At 44.0% G+C, this 25,367-nt stretch overlaps 1 protein-coding gene across 1 annotated transcript in view; it reads left to right on the top strand.

Moving 5' to 3' along the window:
• LOC309558458 (uncharacterized protein) overlaps positions 1 to 24,760 on the top strand; it is a gene marked incomplete at its 3' end in the record, with an annotated part of 148,825 nt that extends 124,065 nt beyond the window's left edge. The window contains exons 3-4 of the mRNA XM_082261530.1: positions 12,739 to 12,812; positions 24,381 to 24,760. Coding sequence (XP_082117656.1) covers positions 12,739 to 12,812; positions 24,381 to 24,760 — 454 coding nt within the window. The remainder of the gene's footprint in view (positions 1 to 12,738; positions 12,813 to 24,380) is intronic.
• Between the last annotated feature and the right edge of the window lie 607 nt (positions 24,761 to 25,367).

Here is a 25,367-nt window from a genome sequence, read left to right as displayed (position 1 = left end):
ATAACAAGCGCAAACGGCCGGACTGTTCAAAGAGGTGTTCTCAGCGCTCAAGCTCACTAAGGACTATTTGGCATCGGCGTAAGCCAGCCTTGAGGGTAAGATTGCTGCCATGTAAATGACCCTGTAGAAGGTCAAGCTGAGGTTTCCACTTCTGGGCAGTCAGGATTTGAGGAGTCATTATTGGCCTCTCAATCCCAGTGATTGTTAATTCAGTTTCCCACTGAAATAGTCCGGGCTGGACATAAGTTACCTCCCTTAGAGAGGTCTGAAGTCTCTTTTTCCTCTCTAGGCTCAATGCGCCCTCCTCAAAGTCCTCAGGCTTTTTTCTTACATCCACTGTTGGAGCAGGTAATGTATTCTGATTGGAATCATCCTGATAGAATTTTTGTTCCTCCCAAAAGGTTTTCTTTATTGTATCCTATGGAGGAAAAGTTCACAAGAAAATGTAGTATACCTTCTGTGGGTGCTGCCATTTCTTCTGTTAATAAAAGTTTAACTTGTCCTGTGAATAATGCCAAGGTTTTTAAAGATCCAACTGATAAGAAGTTGGAACCTTTGCTAAAAGCCTCCTTTGCTGTTCCAGGGTCTGCAATACAACCAGCAGTGGCAGCTATAGCAGTTTGTCAGTCTTCAAAAGACCGTATTAACCGAGTTTCAAGGATGGTTCCTTCTCAGGGAGAGTCTGTGGAAGACTTGGCAGATCTACCTCCAACTTTATGTTTTACAGTAGATGCTCTTAAGGACTAAATACAGTAAATGTCATGACTTGCTCCTTTATCAGTTCATATGCGCAGGATCCTGTGGCTAAAAAAGCTGGTCTGCAGAATTACAGTGTAAAAGGTTGCTGGCAGGCTTTCCGCCTATTTGGAGATTATCTGGATAAATATATACAAAATATTTCAGGGTGTGGGGGGGGGGTGCATGGCTACCAGTTAAAAGGAAAAGCAAACGTCCTTCTTTTAAGGTTTACAACACTCAGAGAGTACTTCTAATCCCAGGCAGTAGTGAAAGCCCTAGCCGTCTGGATCTAGAACCATGCCTTCAGGTCATGGACATAAGGAACCCTGGACCCAGAGATCTACCAAGTCTAGCTCTAAATCTGCCTTGTGAAGGGGCGCCCACACTCAATCGGGTGGGGGTGAAGGCTACTTCGGTTCTCGGAGGTCTGGGTAGAAATAATTCAGGACAACTGGGTTATTTCCACTATCTCGCAGGGGTACAAACTCGAATTTCAGGTGTTCCCACATCCTCCTCAGTTTGTAAAGTCAAACATACCTGCAGATCCTCTAAAGAGAAGATCTCTCTCTCTAGCTCTGGGCCATTCAAGGTCTCTTTTTGTAGTCCCCAAGCCAAACGGAGACGTGAGACCTATTTTGGAACTTAAAGCTCTGAACCCGTTTCTAAACATTCGCACTTTCCGAATGGAGTCAATTCGCTCAGTCATGGCCTCCCTGCAGGGAGAGGAATTTCAAGCATCCGTAGACTTCAAGGATGCATACCTTCATGTGCCTATCTTTCAGGCCCATCAAAGGTTTTTATGCTTTGCAGTAGAAAACCGTCATTTTCAGTTTGTGGCTCTGCCCTTTGGGTTGGCCACGACTCCAAGAGTGTTCACAAAGATCCTAGCTCCAGTATTGGCTGCTCTAAGGTCTCAAGGGATATCAGTGGTAGGATATCTAGATGATCTATTACTAATAGACCGATCAGCTTTGGCTTTAAGCTGGAATGTGTAAGACAGTTCAGTTCTTAGTATGTCTGGGTTGGATTTAGAACTTGGCAAAGTCAGCATTACAGGCGGTCCAGTCTGTAGAGTATCTGGATTTCCTTGTGGACACAATACAGGCAAAGGTATTCTTGCTGTCAAGAAAGGTCACAGATCTGAAGGATCTGGTTCAGTCTGTAAGAAGGGAAAGGTATGCTTCTGTATGTCTTTGCATGAGGTTATTAGGGAAGATGGTGTCCTCATTTGGAGCAGTTCCCTATACTCAATTCCATGCCAGACCTTTACAGAACAACATTCTGTCACCCTGGAGCAGAAAGATAGAGGCCTTAGACTGGTGCATGTCTCTGGTTCCCAGGGTACATCAGAGTCTATGTTGGTGGTTGGTAACCAGGAATTTGGAAAAATGGGAAATACCTTCTTCCAGTAGTCTGGAAAGTAATGACAACAGATGCCAGTCTTTCTGGCTGGGGAGCGGTTCTGGAGGAAACCACTATCCAAGGAAAGTGGTTGTGGGTAGAAAGGAGCCTTCCTATCAATATGCTGGAAATCCAAGCAGTTTGTCGGGCATTAAACTACTGGATACCCAGACTTCGAGGTTACCCTGTCAGGTACAATCCGACAATGCCACAGTCAGCCCAGAAGGAGGTGGATCTCATCCTATCCTGGGCGGAAATATTTGTTCATGCCTGTCGGCAGTTTTCATTCCGGGAATAGAAAACTGGCAGGCAGACATCATCAACAGATCAACAGATGTTTCCAGGGGAATGGTCCTTACACCCCGAGATTTTTGCATTGATCTGCCAATGCTAGGGGGGTCCTAGATGTAGATCTGTTGGCATCCAGGTTCAACAACAAGTTGAAGAGATTTGTGACTGTCCAGGACCAGGGATCCACTTGCAGTCAAAGTGGATGCCTTGATGACTCCTTGGGAGGAGTTTTCCATTATCTACCCCTTTCCTGTTGTTCAGCTGCTGCCGCGTCCTCTATGCAGAATCCAGTCAGAGGGGAAATCAGTAATTCTGGTGACTCCAGCATGGCCCAGGAGGTTTTGATATGCAAAAATTCTAAAATTGGCAGCGGGGAGGCCTTGCGTTCTTCCACTGCTTTCAGACCTGTTCTCTCAAGGTCCAATATTCCACCCTGCTTTACAGTCTCTAAATTTGACGGCTTGGCTATTGAAGCCTGGATCTTGAAGGAGCAAGGTATATCTAGCCCTACAGTCTCTACCCTGATAAACGCTAGAAACCAGTCTCTAGAGGCATTTATTACAGAGTCTGGAAATCTTACATTTCCTGGTGTGAGGCCAGGAAATGGCATCCCTGCAAGTATATTATCGTGAGAATTCTAGCCTTCTTGAAAGAAGGGGTAGATATGAAATTAGCCTTAGGCACTATTAAGGGTCAAATTTAAGCCTTATTTTTTTTCCAAGAGACCGATTGCTTCGCATTCCTTAACTCAAACTTTTGTTCAAGGGGTGCTACATATGCTTCCAGTATAGCCACCATTGTGTCCTTGGGATCTAAATTTGGTGCTGGCAGTTTTACAGAAACAGCCTTTTGAGCCCATGTGGCATATTCCTTTGGTTCTTTTGACCAGAAAATTGTTCTTTTTGGTTGCAGTAACTTTAGCCCGAAGAGTATCAGAATTAGCAGCTCTTTCTTGTAAAGAGCCATTCTTTGGTGTCTGTTTTCATTTGAATCAGGAAATTATACTGCCTTCCTTCTTTCTGAATCCTCAAACAGCAGAGGAAAAGTTATTACATTCTCTTTATGTAGTACGTTCATTCAAGATTTATTTGAAAAGGTCAGCACAGATTTGTAACCGACCTTTTGTTCATGCTGCCAGAAGGGCCCAGGAAAGGGCAGGCAGCATCTAAATCTACAATTTCTCAATGGATTCACCATCTTATTATCCAGGCATATGGTTTAAAAGGGAAAGTTTCACCTTTTCAGTTAAAGGCAAACTCTGCCAGAAGAGTAGGTGCCTCTTGGGCAGTTCACCATCAAGCATTTATGGCTCAGATTTGCAAAGCCGGTCTTTGGTGCATACGTTCACTAGATTCTATCAAGTGTATGTTAGGACCCAGGAGGAATCTGCATTTGGCCACAGTGTTCTGCTAGCAGCTATGTAGATCTTTTCAGTCTGATGGTGGTATTTTATGGCGTCCCCCTCCCCTCAAGTGCATCGCTTTGGGACGTCCAAGATAGAAATTAATATGGCTGCTCTGTGTCCCGTGATGTACAATAAAAAAATATGGATTTTTCCAACAGCTTACCTGTAAAATCCAATTCTTGGAGTATCTCACAAGACACAGAAGTCCAGTCCCCCTTGTCTGGGATGTTTATTGCTTGCAACAAAAAGGAGGTACTTCCTGTATAGGAGGAGTATATAGGGGGACTTCCTGTCTTGATTGGTTGCCAGTGTCCATTTAACTATAGGTGGCGTATAACCCAGATAGTAATGAATATGATAGATGTATATTCAGAGAATATGCCTCGCGCCTAGGAGTGCCTAATATGATGTGTACTATTTATTATCAAGGTATATGTTAAATAATTTATACAACGGACTAGCTGCTATAGATATAGTTGATTGAGTAAGAAAACCCCCCGGCTAAAAGGGATAATATAGCGCTTGCTGGTAAATGCAAATAAGAATAAAATACCAATCTAAAAGCATAAAAGCTAAAATATATGCCCTTAAAATGCACAGTAAGACAATATGTATAAATAAATAAATAACAAAGTATATGGATAAGTGTATTGATCCATTCATCGAACTCAATGACGTTATCTTGCTCCAAACCCTTCTTTTTTTTTTCTGACCCTGCGGGTGGTAACGTATACACATTTTTGTTTCTTCTTTCACCACACACTATGGCTTGCCTGGTCGGCATTGTAAATGCCTATTATGCAATCCCCATTACTACCCCAGGTTTTCTTTCACAACTAAAACTAAGGTTTTTTCACCTTCTGTTAACACCTATGTCTACCACCTATGTCTTATCGGTTGCCATGCAAACACCAGGATGACCTGGACCACTGCGGTCCTGAAGAAGAATATCTTTTCAGCCTATGCTCCTGAGATAATCTACAGTCACCTCTCCCTCTGACAAATATAACATAACTCCCCATTTCTACGAGGTGCACTCAGTTTATCTTCACAGTCAGCAACCAGCTCTCACCCATATAAACAACTCAGTCTACATTCATTATTGAGACTTCCACGCACTTTCGGGATATGTTTATGATTGGTTCATTTATAGCGATAAAGAGACACCGGCCTCCCGAGACCCCACTTACACACATAGGCCTCTATTTTCGCACCTTCTCCCTTTTTCCTTTATGCATTATTCTGCATACAACCTACAACTTACAGATTCCAACATAAATATCTATATATGTTCATATGAAATACCCTCGGCTCTTACCGACCCCGAAAGCGAAGGAAATAAAACTCAACATTATGAAGACTGCCCTCATTCCCTCATGAATGTTAAGAGGGAACTGAGGGGTCTTGTGGGGCCGGCTCTCCCCCAGGGGGGGGGGGAGGTGGAGGAGGGAAGGGGGGGAACTGTATTTTCTCTCTTCTTGTCTAAATTAATTTTGTGTACCCACCAAAAGTACTAACTGGATGCCCGTGTTAAACTTAATTATCACATGCATATATCCCTCCCTTCGGATTAGGCTTTACACCATACAATCCAATTACCACCGTCTATAGTATTATACCCAAACACAACACCTAGACAAATCTGGCCCTATTCCACATCCCCATAACACCTTGACATAAGCTCTACATCAGCTCAATATTCATAAAATGAAAAGAACAGAGCTTCCCTTTTCCTGACTCAAAAAATAACTTACATACTCCCAACTACGATATCACCCTCCCTAAATTATAACAAGAGACACCTCGAGGATACCTGAACTCATGCACATTGCTCTAACCCATCTGGTATTGCTATTCATATTTATATACAAAAACTGTACCCAACCTAACCACATTAAGTGGCTATCGATTTCCGCCAATTATTATATTGTTCCTCCACTCCGTGACTGACTATTTTTTTTCTCTCTCTCTCTTTTTGCTGTCTCATCCAGTCACCACCCTATCCTCCACAAGACAGGAACACCTTTAGTTGTTCCATTGTCGATCTTTACCTTACCTTGTACATTCTCCTAGGGAAGACACCTTTCTCTTCCCTAGTCTTGGTTTAAACCACTTTCCATATCCCACTTACCCGCCTATTCCTTCCCCCCCCTCCCCTCCCCCCCACTCCGCTTAAACTCCCCTTCTCTCCTCCCTTGAGGAACTCCTCTCTTTTTCTCCCCTCCCCATACTCTTACTCTCCCGTACATCCCAGTCTCTGTCCCCCCCATATATCAGGCCACGCCCAAGAATAATCTAACTGACTATTTAGATCAACCCGGACTCATCAGAATCTCTACATCAGATCCAAACTCAAAATGCCACGGTCTACCCTCCAAAACGATTCCACCTCCCTTAAGTTAGTCTCATTAAATGTTAAAGGACTGAATGTCCCGGAGAAACGCAGCCAAGTATTAGACTTAATGCACAAACTTAGAGCCAATATAATTTTCCTGCAGGAGACACATTTTCAAACACAAAAAATACCTAAATTCTCAAATCGTTTTTACACCTCAGCATACCATGCTACCAATCCACTAGCAAAAACGAAAGGAACCTCCATCCTCATATCAAAACGAGTCAATTGGACATTACAAGATTCTATCATCAACCCGGAAGAGAGATTCATTTTTCTAAAAGGATTGGTGTCGAACAAACCAGTCACGTTAGCAAATATATACAGCCCCAATTCCGCCCAAGTCCCCTTTTTTAGAAAAATAACCCATACACTGACACAATTTCAAGGAGGCATTACTATCCTAGGAGGAGACTTTAACGTAGCTCTTTACCCAATTCTCGATACTTCTACTGGTTCCACATCACTCCCATTTAAAGCACTGAAACATATCAATCTCGAGATTAAAGATCTACTCTTACACGACGCGTGGCGCACATTATACCCCTCCACTAAAGATTACACATTCTTTTCCTCCCCCCATAATAGATATTCGAGGATCGATTACCTGTTTCTATCCCAAAAAGACCTTCCTCTACTAAAGGCAGCCACGATAGAACCCATGCTGCTCTCAGACCATCACCCAATCTCACTAACATTATCCTTACCAACCGCTAACACACATTCAAAATCTTGGAGACTAGACTCTTCCATTTTAGCTGCAGAACCGGACATCCTACTCATAAACAAGGAAATCAATGACTTCTTCCTCGATAATGATACCCCAGACATCTCTCCCACTACACTTTGGGAAGCACATAAATGTGTTCTGAGAGGGAAATTGATCTCCCTCAAAGCGAACAAAAAGAAAGCCCAACAAAACAAAGTTAAGGAGCTTGTCGACAAAATAAAATCACTCGAGGCGGCTCACAAACGATCACAAGCAGAGCAGACCCTACAAGATCTCATACTCACTAGAAAACTTTTACTTGAAGAACTCAACATCAAAACAAGACGCAAATTCATTCTTCATAATAAGAGCAGTAGTTACCTTGCAAGAGCCATTCAAGCTAAAAGAGCAAAATTTAGCTGTTCACACAATTAATGATCAACAGGGTAAATCTCACACCTCAACGCCTGTGATTGCCTCACAATTCGAACATTACTACTCTTCCTTATATAACTTACCTGCTTCAAACACGAGTCTTAATAAATTAGATCTTATAAACAACTTCCTACAAAAACACTGCCCAACTCCTCTAACTGCATCAACATCCCACTCTTTGGAAAACCCCATAACACAAGAAGAGCTTAAGTTAGCTGTTAAACAACTTAAACCTGGCAAAAGCCCCGGTCCAGACGGTTTTACATCCCCATATTACAAATCCTTCGTAGATTCTCTCTCCACACCTTTGTTGAAAATGTTTAATTCCAGATCCCTACCATCCATCCCTCCAAATAGACTTCTTGAAGCGCAAATTACAGCGATACCCAAAGAAGATAAAGACCCCACATCCGTCACGAACTATAGGCCAATATCCCTGCTCAATGTGGACATAAAACTATTTGCAAAAAACCCTAGCAAATAGGCTTCTCCCCCTACTTCCACACATAATCCAAAAAGACCAAGTGGGGTTTGTCCCGGGAAGGGAAGCCCGGGACAACACCACAAAAGCACTCAACATCCATCATTGGCTGACCTCCTCCAAAGCCAAAGGATTTATGTTGTCTTTAGATGCAGAGAAGGCGTTTGACAGGCTGGACTGGCTGTATATGTCCCAAGTTTTACGACACATAGGAGTTCAGAATAAGATGTATAATTACATAATGTCATTGTATTCCTCTCCTTCGGCCAGTGTCCGTGTCAATGGCCACCTGTCAAACGCCTTCTCCATTGGCAATGGTACAAGACAGGGATGTCCGCTCTCCCCTATACTTTTTATTCTTACCCTGGAACCATTTCTAAGATCCCTCCCGACACTGCTTCGTGAATTCCAACTTTTCCAAACTTTATCTAACTTTAAAATTAACTTCTCAAAATCCAATGCCCTAAATATATCCTTGGACCCCGACACAGTCACTCAATGCAAAAAAAATGTCCCATTCCAATGGAAACCTGATGCCATTAAATACCTTGGCATCTTTTTACCAGTCAAACTATCAGACCTTTACAACATGAATTTACTTCCTGCCCTTAAACGTATTAAAGATGATGTTAAAAGATGGTGCAAACCACATTTTTCATGATTCGGCCGTGCGGCCATAATTAAAATGAACGTACTCCCACGTTTATATTTGCTCCAAAACGTTCCCATCAAGCTTCCACGTACATTCTTCCAAACGTTCAAAACCCTTTGCATACAATTTCTTTGGGAAAAGAAATGCCCTAGACTACCCTATGACCTCCTAACTAGACCCAAAACCAGAATTGTGGACTGGTCATTACACAAATCCACCAAGGACTGGATAACAATTGAAAACTCATTCTCTGCTACACCCATCCAAAACACGCCTTGGATAACCAGGTCATACATACCACAAACCCTGAAAAATCACCCATTAATTGGCACTACCCTACTATGCTTTAGAGACATGTGTCGACAATCTGACATATCCTTAAATCCAGGCCCCCTAACTCCGATTGTGCTCAATCCCGAATTCTCCCTAGGTATGTCCTCTGATTTTCTTACAAATATCTGGCCCAATACCCAGGTGAAAGCCCTTCTCTTCTATGCAAATGAAACCCTACCTGACAGACTATCTATCAAATCAAACCTTGATGGATCTCCTATCCCTTTGTGGCAATATTTCCAAGTACGCCACTTTTTGCTTTCACTAAACAAAAAAGGAGCCCTCGCGAGATTGCCCACACCCTTCGAGAAGCTATGCATAGAAACGTCTCCGCAGAGACACTTGATATCTACCATATATAATATGATCTTCTCTAACTTGTCAGTACTGACTAACAAAATTACTTCTACATGTGAATCAGACCTTAATTTATCCGTTTCAGATACACAATGGGAGAACATCTGTACCATCGCCCACAAAAGCTCACTCAATGTCTCCATACAGGAAAATTGTTACAAAGTGCTGACCAGATGGTATAAAACACCAACCCTCCTACACAAAATCTATCCTGACATCCCGCCAGTCTGTTGGAGATGCAACAATAATCCAGGCACCCTCCTTCATATACTATGGTCTTGCCCCAAAATCCAACCATTCTGGCAACAAGTCCATGATATTACCCAGAAAATTTCCAATACACATATAGAATACTCTCCAGTTGCATACCTACTTCACCTCACAGACGTGCCACCCCATAGGTATAGAAAGTCCCTAGTCCCCCACTTGATTAATGCAGCTAAATCCTGCATCCCCGTCCGATGGAAATCACAAACTCCTCCGACAATATCAGACTGGCTACGTAAAGTCAACAAAATTCCAAAAATGGAAGAACTGATATCAATTTCAAAAGATACCACCGATAAATACGCTCATACATGGGAACCATGGACAGCTTTCTGTAATTCAGACACCTTTCTGAGACTTAATAACTAACCATTCCATACATTCTATTTATAACTCGAAATAAACCGTTACCCTACAGTGATGACAATATGCAACCATTCACTTCTGAAAGAGAAGGCTTAGGGTCTACTGACCCCAATTTTTACTCAGAGCAGCAAATAAAATCTCTCCCACTCCTAACCAAGGGATGAAAGTGGGAAGATTATAGCCCCCTTCTCTTGCACTGATAACATGCAGGCTCATGAAAAGTTGATCGACATGTCCAGAAAACCACCTTATATAAAAAAAAAACAAAAAACAAAAAAAAAAAATTTCTTTATGCCCTCGCGGGGACAGAGACTGGGTCAGTAGCCCACCCCCCCCTCCATCACCTGGTCTCCCCCCTCCACTTTGTCCTATCCCCTCCCCTCCTCCTCCTTTCATACTTTCACATTTTCTTTTCTATCTCGCTCTCATACTCTGCCCACTATAATCCACTCACAGAAACCTGAACCTTCTACCCATGAGGTGGAAGAGGCAGGTCTTCCTCCAACTTACTCCTACCATACAGCGAAGCAACGTTTCCTAATCATCTACAATATCACACAATAACGACATGATTGCACTCTTATCTTCTGTCACAATCGCTGAATGGGCTGACCCTCCCCACACAAGGGGTGGAGACAAGGGAGCACAACTCCGCCTTAATGATTTGTATTTCTCTACATACAGTTTTTCTTTTTTCGTTAATTATACGGATTGTTCCTCTCCTATTTTACCATACGCAAAATCTTGTGGCCTCAATTATCATACCATCCAATTAATAACGAAGACAACACAAGCAGAAAGGAATTAATCGCATACGGTATTACAATACCACTACTGAGTTGATAACATTAACGCTCTCTCTTGTTGTAACACGATTGACAGTTATTTTCTGTATCAGTTAAAACGCATGTGCTATATTTTCCATGTTTCAGTTACTGAATGTTACCAAATGTTTGAATTCAGCATTGTAAAAGCTGTATGTTATTTCTTTGATATTCAATAAAAATATTTTGGAAGGAAAAAAAAAAAAAAAAGTGTATTAATAGTGCCAGATGAAGTCCAAAGTAGTTCAAAAGTGACTGTGTGATAAAAAAAAGTCCAAAGAAAGTGCCAGGAAAAAGTGCCAGTGCTTGGTGCTGAATCCTCCAATGATCCAGGAGATCCAATCACAAAGGTGACTTTCAAAGGAGAAATAGGATGTAAACTCACCAGATGTGGTGGGTCTCAAATGTCATATGACAAAGAGACCAGTAGTGCTTTATGACCATCCAGGTCAGGGAAAAGGTGACTGCTGGGCTCAGGTCCCCCTAGACCGGGATTCTCCAGAGTATATGGATCGAGTTCCCGAGGTCCTCCAATTTGGATATGGGAGAAGAAAAAAGAGGCTCCGGATGGTGCAGTACCGTTAAAAAGTATTATTTATTAAGGTAAGTAGCAAAACATGGATAAAAATTGCATAAAAAGCTGCTAGCTGTCCACCGGTATCTGCCTGTAGCGTGGAAAGTGGTTTGCGTTCCAGGCTCGACTTCCGGGTTGACGGCGTGCTTTCCACCTGACGTGCGTTTCGTCAGAGCGTATGACGTCTTCAGAGGTGGAGACGTACGCTCGTGTGAGGACTTTTATGCGGTCAGACACCGCCCTCTTCCTATCACTACACGGAAGCTCGCAACTATAGCGTCCCCCATCGCCCAGCAACATGGGGCCGTGAAGACACATCTGAACCTCCGTGGCGGAAGTGGAAGGAAGCGGCTCTCTGTATACCGGCTTCTAAATAATACATACATAACAATAATTGCATACAATCCATACATAGAAAGTATATTCAGCAAGGTACAATCCAATAGTTTAAGGGATTACAATATAGTAAGTACCTATAAACATTGTAATGCTGCAGTCAATACTGATATCCCTTCTATGGACAAGTTAAGTCGGGGAAACACCACTATATACAGGATTCCATGGAGATATGTTAACCATTGGAGGAAAGGTTGTGAGCACTAATCTTACTTCATTAGTGAATATAAAGTGCTAATATTTCAATAATCATACAAAAATAAATTAATAAACTAATTAGTGCAATAGTGTGCTATGTGATTAAGGGCATATATTTTAGCTTTTATGCTTTTAGATTGGTATTTTATTCTTATTTGCATTTACCAGCAAGCGCTATATTATCCCTTTTAGCCGGGGGGTTTTCTTACTCAGTAATGAATATGGCTGCTCTGTTTCCCATGATGTACTCCAAGAAATGGATTTTACAGGTAAGCTGTAGGAAAATCCATATACAGTATATAATGTTTGGAGGTTCTAAGTAATTTTCTAGCAAAAAATACTGATTTTAACTTGTAAGTACTGCTTTCAAAGCGATCTTATGGTAATCTGATTGTTTGTACATAGCTTTCAAAAGCTGATCATGACAGTTCATCCGAAATTATCCGAAGGGACAAACATGAAAATGTTTCTGGTACGATACCAAAACAAACCATTTTTGTTTAATCGGTAAAGTATTCCTCTGAAAAAATCAGAAGACCAAGATCACGCACGTTTGGAAACAAAAGAGTACATTACAATACATTACATTGCTTCCAAAGTTGTATGCTGTCATGTGAGAATTTTCATAACTTTAGTAACCTTTTAAACCTTCTTCATTTTGAATATGAGAGACCAGTATGCAAAAAAAAAAAAAAAAAAAAAAAACAGACAATCATTCATCTGATATTCTCATCATGTGTACAAAGCTTAATCCTCTTGTATTGTATTGAATTGTATTGTAACTGTACTGTCCTCTTTTATATTGTAAAGCACTACACAAACTATTAGCGCTATATACAGTAAATCCTGTATAATAAGAATGTAGCTTTACGTTGCAATGTACATTTCTGATTCATACAATATGCATTCTGTTTAGCTCTGAAACCCGGATGTCTCCCAAAGACTTCTCTGAGCTGAAGGAGATCTTTTTGAAGGCCAAAAATATAACAGGTATAGAATTAATTTAAAATCTGGTTTAATACGTTTTAATAATGCTCAAAATACATGTTGAAGTGATTGTAAAGCTTTTCTTTTTTGTTGTTGTTAAAATACTAAACATGTCATACACACCTGCTCTGTGCAGTTGTTTTACACAGAGCAGCCCTGATCCTTCTTGTCTCGGGTCCCCACTGGCACTCCTGGCTCCCCCCCACCAAGTGCCCACCATAGCATACTGCTTACTATGGGGCACTCATCCATGCACTCCTGAGCCGCCCATATCTGTCCATAAGGCACACAGAGTGTGGCTTGGCTCCCTCCTCACTGGTGCTAATTGAGAGCAATGGGAGCCAATGGCTTCTGCTGCTGTATCTGAGCCAATGAGGAGCAAAAAAGTAAAGAGAGATAAGGCACTCGAGCACACCACTGGATTGAGATCAGGCTCAGGTAAGCATTTGGGGGGGGGGGGGGCTCCGGAGGAAACAGCATGCAGATATTTTTTTTACCTTACTGCATAAAAAAAAAAGGCAGGGATGTCGTGAGCGGGTCTCAAGCTAGGTTTATGACACAATATGGTGGAGGGATCTTCCAAAAGATGGGCGACTGTCCGGTCCAGAAATGTGCCAAACACCTGCCCAATCCTAGTCCCCCTTACACATGGACAGCCCCAATGGCGTATCATCCATGTGTACAGGAGGAGGGGGGTCCACTGTGACCCACCCTGCACACATGGAGGGTTCCCTGGTTCACAGCGGGTGCAAGCTGTGAACACGATCTTCTGGCATGGCTCCCGGAAACCGTTTCTACTCCTCTCCCTCCCACAGCTGTCAGCTGAAAAGCCATGCAGGGAGATCGGTGCTCCCACCGCACCTATCCCAGGCTATTTCCTGTGTCTTACTCCTCCGCCCCTTGTGTGCTCCTCTGGCCCCCTGTCCTCCTCCTCCGCTCCCTCCTTTTCTTCCTCCAGGCGCTCCTTCATCCCCTCCGTTTCCTCCTCTGGCCCCTGTCCTCCTACTCCGCCCCCCCCTCTTGTCCCCCGAAGCCAGCTTCTCCCCTCTCCTCTCTGGCCAGCTGCTGGGGGGGGGGATGTCAGGATGGAGAGCAGAGTAAGATACTGGCAAATATGTCCTGTGTCCTCTGATAAAAGAGCAGAGTAAACTCTGCTTCAGTTAATGAATGAACGGAAGACAGACTGTCACCCGTTCATTCATTTTCAGTGCTGAAGCTGCAGAGAAAGTGACTGGGGAATCTGTGTCCTCAGTCCTTTTCTCTGTCTCAAAGGGGAGATGTCAGGGGTCTGTTAAGACCCCTGATATCTCACCAAAGCCCACCAACAGGGCTGAGGCTGATTAAAAATTGCAATATAAATAAAAAAATTGAATTATACATTTTGTTATAAAAAATGAAATTGTAAAAATAAAATAAAAACTACTGACACCACTCCCCTTTGCCCTACCAACACTGTCCACTGCCACAACCCCCTCACACCCCAAAAAGTATTGTGAAAAACATTAAAAACCAATAAATTGTAAAAAGATGAATACATAAAAAAATAAAATAAACATCTGACACCATCCACTGCCCCATATCCTCTTCACCCCCCCCCCCCCCACACACACACACACACATCCCCAGAAGCACTGTAAAAAAAATAATAAATAAAATAATAAAAGCAAAAAACTAATGACACCCTACTGACACTGTCCAATGCCCCCTCTAAACCCCCCCCCCCCACACTCCAATCATTGTGAAAAAAAAAAAACAAATACAAAAATAAAATTGTAAAAAATTTAAAAAATAAATTGTAAAAAAAAAAAATAAATAGAAAAAAGGCTGACACTGTCCATTGCTCTACTGCCCTACTGTCATCATCCACTGGCCCCCAAATAGCATTAAAAAAAATACTAAAAATTTAATTGTCACCCAGGGACAGTACTGCTCACCCGATTAGACGATTTGGAGAATAGATCCCGTCGTTACAATTTTAGGATCCGGGGGATCCCGGAATCCATATCGGATGTCACGGCTGCGGTGCAATCCTTTATCACTGATCTGATACCTGGCATCTCTGCAAGCCGCCTTGAATTGGACCATGCTCACAGGTCCCTGCAGCCCCCCCCCGTAAGGATGGCCTCCCCAGGGACATTATCGTGAAGCCCCATTTCTATTCAGTGAAAGAGGAAATTATGAAGCTGTCCAGGTCCTCTCCCCAACTGACCGCCATGGGTCATCCTATCCAAATATTTGCGGACATTTCACCGTTCACCATCCAAAGGAGACGTTCCCTCAAACCCTTGCTCACGGTCCTTACCCAGAAGAACGTTAAGTATTGGTGGTCTTTCCCCTTTCGCCTCAGTTTCTCTTTCCGTCAGAAAACCCATGGCTTCTCTTCTATGGCCGACGGAGAGAAATTGCTCCTTCATTTGGGTATCCTTTTTACCTTTTTACTGATCTGCTTCCCACACTGGGAAGGTCTACCATTTTTTCTTTTTGCCACGCCGACCCGGTTCTCGGCTGGCTGGTACGACTGACTGACATTTTTATTTTTGCTGTTTTTGGTCCTTGTCGGGGACATTAATGGGTATCGTACCCTACATTTTTCTTTTTCTACCATCTTCTGTATATGAGAATGTATTATGAGTCTTATAGTTACTCTCCTGGTGCCTTTACTTGAGCTTCGTTTAGATATGGTGCTGTTACTTTGCAGAAGGAGCATTGTGGGGAGCTTTTCTCCCCACGATGCTTCCTCCGGGGGGGGGGGGGGGGGGGAGTCCCTTTTGGCTCTCTTTCCCCATTTTTGAGCCTTTGCCGTAGCGGCTGTCATGCCACTCCACCTGCCCCGGCGGTTGCACGAGATGACTTTCTTGTGCCCCCCTGGGGCTACCCCGGGTCCTGTTCCCAGGTTCCCGGTGGACTTATCCGGGTTCGCGTCCGGGCGTTGTTTGACCGGGCGCCACCCTGGATGTGACTTTTTGTCACCGTTGTATAATGCTGCTACTGTTAATGCATTTGTATGGTTTTGTTTATGGTCTTCACTAATGACTATTTCTATCCATGTGCTTCTCTGCTTCCTCCCCCCTCTCATTTTCTTCCCTCCCTTTTTCCCCCTCCCTTTTATCTCTTTCTCTACTCTTGTCCTGGGTCTACGTGCTGCTGTGGTCTTCCAGCTCTGGCTCCACTCCACGGGCCCTCATCGGGCCACTCCGTCCGCAAGCTCCAAGTCTGCGCTGCTCATTCATTGGTGCTATGGCCTCCTCTGACTTGCGAGCTCCACCACTGAGATTGGCCTCCCATAATGTCCAGGGTCTCAACTCCCCCCTCAAGAGGCGTAAGTTTTTTCAATATTACCACACCACACATTACGACATTTTATTTCTACAAGAGATTCATTTTCCCCCCTCATACAATCCCTCCTTTGTCCATGCTAAGTACCCGCTGTTCTATTTGGAGAACTCTGACTCTAAGACTAGGGGGGTGGCCATCTTCTTTTCGGGCAGGGTGAAGTTCTCCCCCACCAAGACAGTCCGGGACCCCGCTGGGCGTTTTCTTCTCCTGGTAGGTGACATAGCAGGGCAGACTTTCACATTTGTGTCGTATTATACTCCTAACAAGGGTCAGACTAAATTTTTTTCTACTCTGGCCGACCTAATCTCTAAACATGCGGTTGGTTCCTTGATCCTCGGGGGTGACTCTAATTTAGCATTTGACCGCAGCCTGGACAAATCCAGGCCGTTGTCTTCTCCATACAAACAACCCCCTCGACAGAGCCTCAGGGTAGCCAAGACGATCTCCTCCATGGGTCTAGACGACATATGGAGGGAGCAACATCCTACCTCTAAGGACTACACCCATTACTCGGCCCCCCATCGCACTTATGCTCGGATTGATCATGTTTTCGTCCCCGCTCCCTTAGTCCCCAATGTTTTTAAATCTGACATTCGCGATACACCTCTATCTGACCACTCTATAGTCTCCATCTCCTTTTCCATACCGACTCACTCTGCGACTCCGTCGTACTGTCGACTTAATGAATCGATTCTAACCAACCCGGCCCACTGCACTATGATCGAGAATGGGATAAAGGAATATTTTCGACTGAATGACGTGAATGATATCTCCCCGGTTTCCCTTTGGGCGGACCATAAAGCCGTCACCCGGGGGCATATCATTCAACTGGCCTCCAAGCTCAAGTGTGAGCGGCGACTTGATCTAATTAACCTCGAACACTCCTTCCACTCTTTACGTAAAAGTCACAAGCGGCATCCCACGGCGGACTCTTTGCGTCTCCTTGACGAAGCCAAGGTGGCCCTGAACATGGCGCTTACCACGGCTGCGGAAAAGCATCTTCGTTGGACTGGTGCACGCTTCTACTCGGAACGTGACAAGATAGGCTCCCGCTTGGCCTCTAGGCTGACCCCTAGGGCCCGAGTCCGGGCCTTCCCTAAGATCAGACTGCCTACTGGCGCTTTATCCCAAAATCCAGCCCCAATTATGGCGGCTTTCCAGAAATTCTTTTCCGAACTGTACGACAACGGATCACATGCCCCAGGGGCGTCTGAACGTTTCCTGGACTCGATCCCCCTCCCTACGCTCTCCTCTTCTTATAGGAAGAGCCTAGAAGACCCAATTTCTGAAGCCGAGGTCCAAGATGTCATCAAGAATTTGAAAACCTCTTCAGCCCCTGGCCCTGACGTTTTTTCGCCGATATATTACAAAACGTTCGTAGACACTCTGGCCCCACACCTAACGAAATTTTTCAACTCATTGTCCACCGGTGCCCAGCTGTCCCCAGATCTCAATGCTGCTCTTATTTCGGTTATCCCCAAACCCTCTAAGGATCCTAGTGATGTTTCTAACTATAGACCTATTTCCCTCATCAATAATGATGTCAAAATCCTCACTAAGCTACTCACGAACAGACTGAATGCCTTTATTTCCCAATATGTGCATAAGGATCAGGCTGGGTTTATCCCAGGTAGACAGGGTACAGATCAAATTCGACGAGCAGTGGACTTGATCACGGTACTGGGCTCCGCTTGGGATGGTGGGACTCCGCAGAAGGGATTTCTCCTTTCCCTTGAAAGCCTTCGATACGGTAACGTGGCCTTACATCTTTGGGGTGCTCGGGAGATGGGGTTTTGGACCCCGTTTCACGAACATCCTACGGTCCCTGTACTCCTCGCCATCGGCCAGAGTGCGTCTTCATGGATGCTACTCTGACCCTTTCCCTATAACCAGAGGAACCCACCAGGGCTGTCCCCTTTCACCGTTGTTGTTCGCGATTGCGATCGAATCATTGGCTATTGCCCTTCGGCACGATAGCGACGTCTCGGGGGTTCGTTGTGGGGACAGGGAACATAAATGCGCGTTGTTTGCGGACGACATGCTTCTCTTTGTCACTAATCCCGTGGTCTCCGTTCCTGTAATTCTTGAACGACTTAAAGTATTCGGTGCTGCGTCGGGTCTGCAAGTCAACCTGTCAAAATCCTGGGCAATGAATGTCTCGTTAGACCCATCGCAGTTGGCCTGCGAAAGCCGCCTTTCTTTTCTCCTGGAAAATGGACTCTATCCCGTACCTGGGTACTCAACTGACCCCCTCCATTACCTCACTATATTCGGTCAATTATCCCCCTTTGTTCAAAAAGCTTCATGCTGATCTCACTACCTGGTCCACGCACTCACTGTCTTGGTTGGGGAGGATTCATGCAGTGAAAATGACTTTGCTCCCCAGGGTCTTGTATCTTTTCCGTGCACTTCCAATCCCGGTTAATTCCGGACACCTAGCGGAGCTTCAAAAGGCAGTTATCAAATTTGTTTGGGGCTCTAGAGGTCATAGGTTCGCCAAATCAGTACTTTATCGTTCAAGGGACAAAGGAGGGCTTGCCCTTCCTAATCTACGTTGGTACTACCAAGCGGCCCAGCTTGCCCAATTCTCGGCTATTTATAGGCTCTCTGCCAAACCGGACTGGGTACATATTGAAAGACAAGCAACCCCGACTTACACGTTGGACTTTCTAGCCTGGAGACCCCCTAAATCTAGGCCCCCAATTCTGTCCCCTACACTGTCGCACTCCTTCTCCATTCATGATGCCCTGTCTAAGCACCCCAACCTGATTTCTCCCATGAAACCACTTACGCATATTTTTCATAATCCCGATTTTCCCCCTGGTCTAAATATCAGAACTTTTGGCTGGTGGCTCAATAAGGGACTCTTTCGGATAGGTCATTTCTTTAATTCTATGGGCCCGCTATCTTTCCCACATTGTGTCAGTTCACTCAAAATGCCTCTGACTGAAAGGTTCCGCCACACACAGATTTCCCATTTTTTACATTCAATTTGGCGTACTAAGCCTGACCCTCCACAGGTTACTCCCTACGAGCGGTGGTGCTCGGGGGACGGAGACCCTAAAGGGGGTATATCAATGATTTACAGTGCACTCTCTGACACTACTGAAAACCCGAAATACATGTTGGATTGGGAAAGGGACCTTGGAGTGGAGTGGGAGCTGGATGACTGGAGTACACGATTCAGACGCGCCTTTAAAGGTATTGTTAATGTTTCCTTGATTGAGGCCAATGTGAAATTGCTTACTCGCTGGTATTTGGTTCCTTCACGTTTAGCTTGCATGTACCCTAATTCCTCTGCTCTATGTTTTCGAGGATGTGATATGTCAGGGGATTTCCTTCATACCTGGTGGTCCTGTCCGAGGCTCCGGGCCTTTTGGTCATCCATCTTTTGTATGGCCCGGAAGGTGTTGAATCGTCCAATAGCCCAGTCTCCCCTAATAGCCCTACTTAACGGTAGAATCTCGGGCCTGCCTAAATTTTCCCAGAAACTGCTACACTTTATCCTGTTGGGGGCCAAACTTACCATAGCCAGGGCATGGAAGAAACCACGAGTTTCGGTTAGGGTAGCAAAAATGAAGATCTCCTGGTTCATGACCCAGGAGAAGCTCTCAGGTGTTCTCTCTGACCGGGTGGCCCAGTTTGAGGCGACTTGGGAGCCGTGGGCTACATATATTCATGTTGATCTGTGATGTTAACTCCTTCAGGTTTGACCTAGGATCCTCTCCTTTCCCTTTTGATCCTTCCTTTCTTCTGGCCCTTCCTTCTCTCCTTCTTTCTGATGTGTTATGGTATCCACCCGGTACTCTGGGCAGGATCTCCGCCTCTGTCCTCCCGCTCAGGGGGCGGATGTGTCGCCATCTTTTAGGGGCACGTCCTCTGGTTCGGGAGGCTGGCTGGGGGGGGCCTTGTCCAGTAGGGTCATCACCCCCTTCCCCTCCACTTGGACTGAATGTGCCTGGTTTGCAGCGTGTTATTGCTTCTAGAATCAGTCCTCCCTTTTGCTCCTACTTCATCGTTTGTTGGGATTCTCAAGGTCGGATTTTGTTGTTTTTCACCTGTGTTTCCCACAACAGTTTATATGGTTTGGTGATTTACTGTTCCTGTTATATCAGACTGTACATTTGCAATATTTTTGCTGCCTTTTTGTTTTTGTATTTCTTGTTTTCTGAAAATTCAATAAAAACTATTTAAAGTTAAAAATGTAATTGTAATAAAAGAATAAAAAATAAATAAAAATAAAGAACTACTGACATCTTCCACTGCCCTACTGAAACCATCTTGCACATACTACCCATCACTGTACTGTACACTCCGCACACTTCTTTCCTGCACATACTACCCTGCTCCATACACTCCATACTCCTCTCCTGCACATACTACCCATTGCCATACACTCCATACTCCTCTCCTGCACATACTACCCTCCTTCATACACTCTGCACCCCTCCCACTGCACATACAATTCACCACCATACACATACTACACACGGCCATACACTTCACTCCCCTCTCCCTGCACATACCACCTATCGCCATACGCTCGATACTCCTCTCCTGTACATACTACCCACCGCCATACACTCCGCACCCCTCCCACTGTGCATACAATCCCCCACCATACACTCCGCACCCCTCCCACTGTACATACAATCCACCACCATACACTCCTCACTCCTCTCATACTACCCTCCGCCATACACTCCTCACTCTTCTCCTGCACATACTACCCTCCGCCATACACTCAGCACTGTACATTCCCTATTTAACATTACTGCATTATGTAAGTCATCTCAGACTCTTAAACCACACACTCTTTAAGCCACGCCCAATATTTAGCACAATTTAAGCCACACCCACAATCCACCGGGGCACTGGGCGCGTCACTTTTTTTTTTTTTTTATCAGTGGCTGTGGCCCACTTTTTATCTTGCAAACAGGCCCACTCATTTCATGATATGCCACTGGAAAGCCCCATTCAGTCAAGACTGATAAATGTCCCATAGAAAGAGTGAAGAGATTATTTTAAAGTTCCTGTTTATCCAGGTCATGGTACAGCAATTGGTAATTGGTCTCATTCTGGACTTGGTAAATACATTTTACTACACCAAAAGCAGTTTCCTCAGTTCATAAACTACTTGGCTGAGCAGTGAAAACCATGGGTCTACACTCCATACTGCTTGCCTTTTCTGGGTACAGCTTCCATGATTTGGGTCCTCTTTATGGGGGGTCCTTCTGTCTTTTAGTCTCTTTCTTGAAAAAGGCTCTTTCAAAATTAAAAAAAATTGCAAGTAAAATCACAGAAAGAAATCAAGTTTGTGCAGCACTTTTCCATTCTATAAACAATCTCTTTTTTTTTTTTTTTAATAATGTGGGTAAGGGGAATACTATAGGGCAGTGCTCAAAATTTCAAGTCATGAGCTACTAGTCAGGCCTTAAGGGTTACTCGCCACCTGTTGCCCCAACTCCTACCCTGCCCCTAATTCCGCCCCTAAACACGCCCTCATAAATTATCTCATGAAATTATACTGTTAAATGTTTTATACAGAATTAAGTTACAAAAGTAAATATTAACAACTATCAGTGCCCATCGGTGCATCCTCATCAGTGCCCATTAGAGCAGCTTATACAGTAAGTGCCCATCAGTGCAGCATAATCAGTGCAGCTTATCAGTGCCCATCAGTGCAGCCTCATCAGTGCCCATCAGTGTTGTCTCACCAGTGCCCATAAACGCAGCCTTACCAGTGCCCACCAATGCAGCCTCACCAGTGTCCATCAGCGCAGCCCCACCTGTGCCCATCAGCACAGCCTCACCAGTGCCCATCAGCACAGCCTCACAAGTGCCCATCAGCACAGCCTCACCAGTGCCCATCAATGCAGCCTCACCTGTGCCCATCAATGCAGCCTCACCTGTGCCCATCAATGCCCATCAATGAAGCCTCATCAATGCCCTTTAATGCAGCCTCACCTGCGCCCATCAATGCAGCCTCACCTGTGCCTATTATTGCAGCATCATTCATGCTCATTGATACAGCCTCACTTGTGCCCATCAATGCAACCTCATCAGTGCCCAACAATGCAGCCTCTCCAGTACCCATCAAAGCAGCCTCACCAGTGACCATCAATGCAGACTCACGTCTGCCCATCAATGCAGCCTCACTAGTGCCCATCAGCGCAGCCTGACCAGTGCAGGAGAACAGAGAGAGGAGAGGAAGAAGAGAGCTGGCCGGATCATCACACAGAGCGGGGATCACCTGCTGTGACAGCTTTGATTTGAATTGCTGGGCGCTAGCAGTCTTACAGTCCCCTCTCCTGGATCGGCTTCTATGATAGACATCAAACGTCCCGGCATTAAACTAGTATTCTGTCTATCAAAGGAGCTGGTCCAGGAGGCAGGACTGTGTGTGACTGCAAGGGCCCAGCAATTCAAATCAAAGCTGTGACAGTGGGCAATCCCTGCTCTGTGTGATGATCTGGCCGGCTCTCCTCTCTTACCTTGGATGATCGCTGGGAGAACGGCTCCCATTCAACCCCGTCTGCCGGCGGTGCTCGTCCCCTTCCCCTCCTCCTGAGGCAGCCCCCACACTCGCCCTCAAGCTTTTTCCACTTGCCAAATGCGAGCAGGCGAGTAGAATTTTTGAGGGTTGCTATAGGGTGTCTCTTCTTCAGTGACAGCTCTTATGCTGGCCATACACTAGTCGAAAGATCGTTCGAAAATCTGTCATTTGGTCAGATCGTTTGTTTTTTGTCCAGTTAATGGGCCCAAATAGAAAATCATTTTTAACTTTTCAGAGCCAAAAAATCGAAGATACTGTTTTAAAATCTGCCGGCTGAACAATAAACGAACGATAAAATGAAAGGTTAATATGTTTCTCGGCCGACCGGTTTGCCCTAGACATATGTGACAAAACTGAACGAAAAACGTATTCATTTATGTCCATTGAACGATTTATCATTCGAAATGTGGTCATTACATGATGGCATGATAGTCTGCTCTCATGGCCGATTTTTCGATTTTCTAAAATGAGTTTGCCCGATGTTTTGGCTAATGTATGGCCAGCATTAGTTTTCTGGGGCTGCTGACATCATATCCAAGATGGCGGCACTGAGCAGCATTCTTGGGGCTTTTGGATGCCTACACAAGGGAGACTTTTTACAGGTAAGTAACATGTATACAATGCATTAAATGTACATGTAATCCTCCCTGTTAATGTGTTAATTCATTTTTTCGGGAGATTACTTATGTACTCTGAGTCATCCCTGCTAGTCCAACCCACAAACGATATTGACTGGAGTCACAAATCTGGGAAGTAAATGGAAAAAAATGTATTTCGAATTGATTTGTTATGTTATGATTCGGAGGTTCTGCTGGATCTAACTCCATTCAACCCAAATAAGTAGGAATCATCTTGTTTCAATTTTATACCTTAATTTATTTATTTAAATATGTAGTGCATTTTTCTTATAATAATGAAAAATGTTAATGCAAAAAGAATCAGCTGATTATCCAAGAGTCAAAGACAACCACTCCGCTCTCATCCGAAACATAAATATTCACACAGTATCTTATTAAGTTGAATTCATTTCCTTATTCCCAACTGAAGTTGCTTGTTTGGTGGTGCACATACAAATTAAACGAATGGTCTCTCAAGTTCAACCCCAATACAAAAAGAATCACAAACGTTCACTAGAATAAAATAAAATAGATCTGAATCTATTTGGAGCATTCGTTATGTTACTACGTTATTTTGGATGCTTCAAACTTCAAACTATCGCATTATGTCATCTGAATGAAACAAATGAATACAAAGCCACATGTTGTTTTTGTTATAATACATTGCTGATGATATAGAGCAGGGGTCTCCAATCTTTCTAAGCAAAGGACCTGTTTACTGTCCTTCAGGCTTTAGGGGGACCAGAGTGTGGCCAATGGACATAGAAAATGCCCTAAAATCAGTGACCCATCATTGGTTTTAATGGGAGGAATAGTGCATTATTGGTATCAAGAGAAGAATAGCGCCCCATTGATGGTGTCTGTAGGGGGAATGGTGCCCCATCATTGGTGTTAGTTGGTGGAACAGTGCCCCAAGGGCCAGGTAAAGGCAAGCAAAGGGCAAAGTCTAGCCCCTGAGTCGCAGTTTGGAGACCACTGTTCTAGAGGCAATCATGGTATTTCTAGGCCTATTGTCCATCATTACAACATTATCACAAGTGTCTTGTCTCTTCTTTATCTCAGGCATCACCCCCACAGTGGTCCTCACTCATGAGACCAGTGAACTTCTCCCAGAGATTCAGGAGAAGTTTAGAAGGATGGAAACATACAACATTTTTGCGGTAGAGAATTACACTGAACAGGATACACTAAAGACCCGCAAGAAACACGAAACAATATTGAAATGTTTATGTGAGATTGTCAAGGATGTGGAGTTCCGCATGGAAGAGAGGAGAGACCCCAGAGAGGAGAAAATTGCAAGAAAGAAAATTCTTCATACATTTATAATACAGAGAGAGGTAGAGAGAGTCAGAGAGGAGGAGGCTATAAAGAGAGATCTTGATAATGCCCAAAGGCCTACAAATCATTTTGCAATTTACAGGCAAATGTTCAATTTTAAATGAAATGTAAGCTTATCTGTAAACTTATTTTTTTGCCCATAGAGATGAAAAAAATATTAAAATTCTGACTGAGTTTCAGTACACACGCTTTAAAACTAGATGTAAGCCTGGACTGGATGGCATTTATTTTGCTTTTTGCTGTGTTATAATATAAACAATTGCCTTTTTTCTATACAATCCTGTTTTAACCCTTCCTTCTTACCTCTGTACTGATGATGATCTCCTCTGTCCTTTTTCAGCCACTTTCTGTCTACATTGACTCTCTCCCTGTCGGCTGCACATCATTGCTCCTTGCATGGCCGCTTGAAGTCACCACCAGGGGTATGGGTCACAGGGTGACAAAGCTGGAACAAAACTAGGAAAAGTTGTCACCCTTTAACAGGAATAAGGACCTTTGTGGCAGGATCAATGTAGATCATTTTATTAAAGCTGTAAATTAAAAAACAAAAAAACAAAAATGAAAACAACAATTGAAATGACATTAAAGTTGAACCCAGAATGTGCTTCTCGTCCAAACTGTTTGCACTAGGTGTATATGAGAAAATAACCCAAAAAAAAAATTCATTTATGTCTATTGAACGATTTATCGGTCATGACATGATGGCACAAT

The sequence above is a fragment of the Pelophylax lessonae genome (genome assembly GCF_965119305.1).
Source record: "Pelophylax lessonae genome assembly, chromosome: 6".
Classification (NCBI taxonomy): domain Eukaryota; kingdom Metazoa; phylum Chordata; class Amphibia; order Anura; family Ranidae; genus Pelophylax; species Pelophylax lessonae.
Note: the sequence above shows the minus strand (reverse complement) of the source record. Positions and strands in the feature narration are given on the sequence as shown.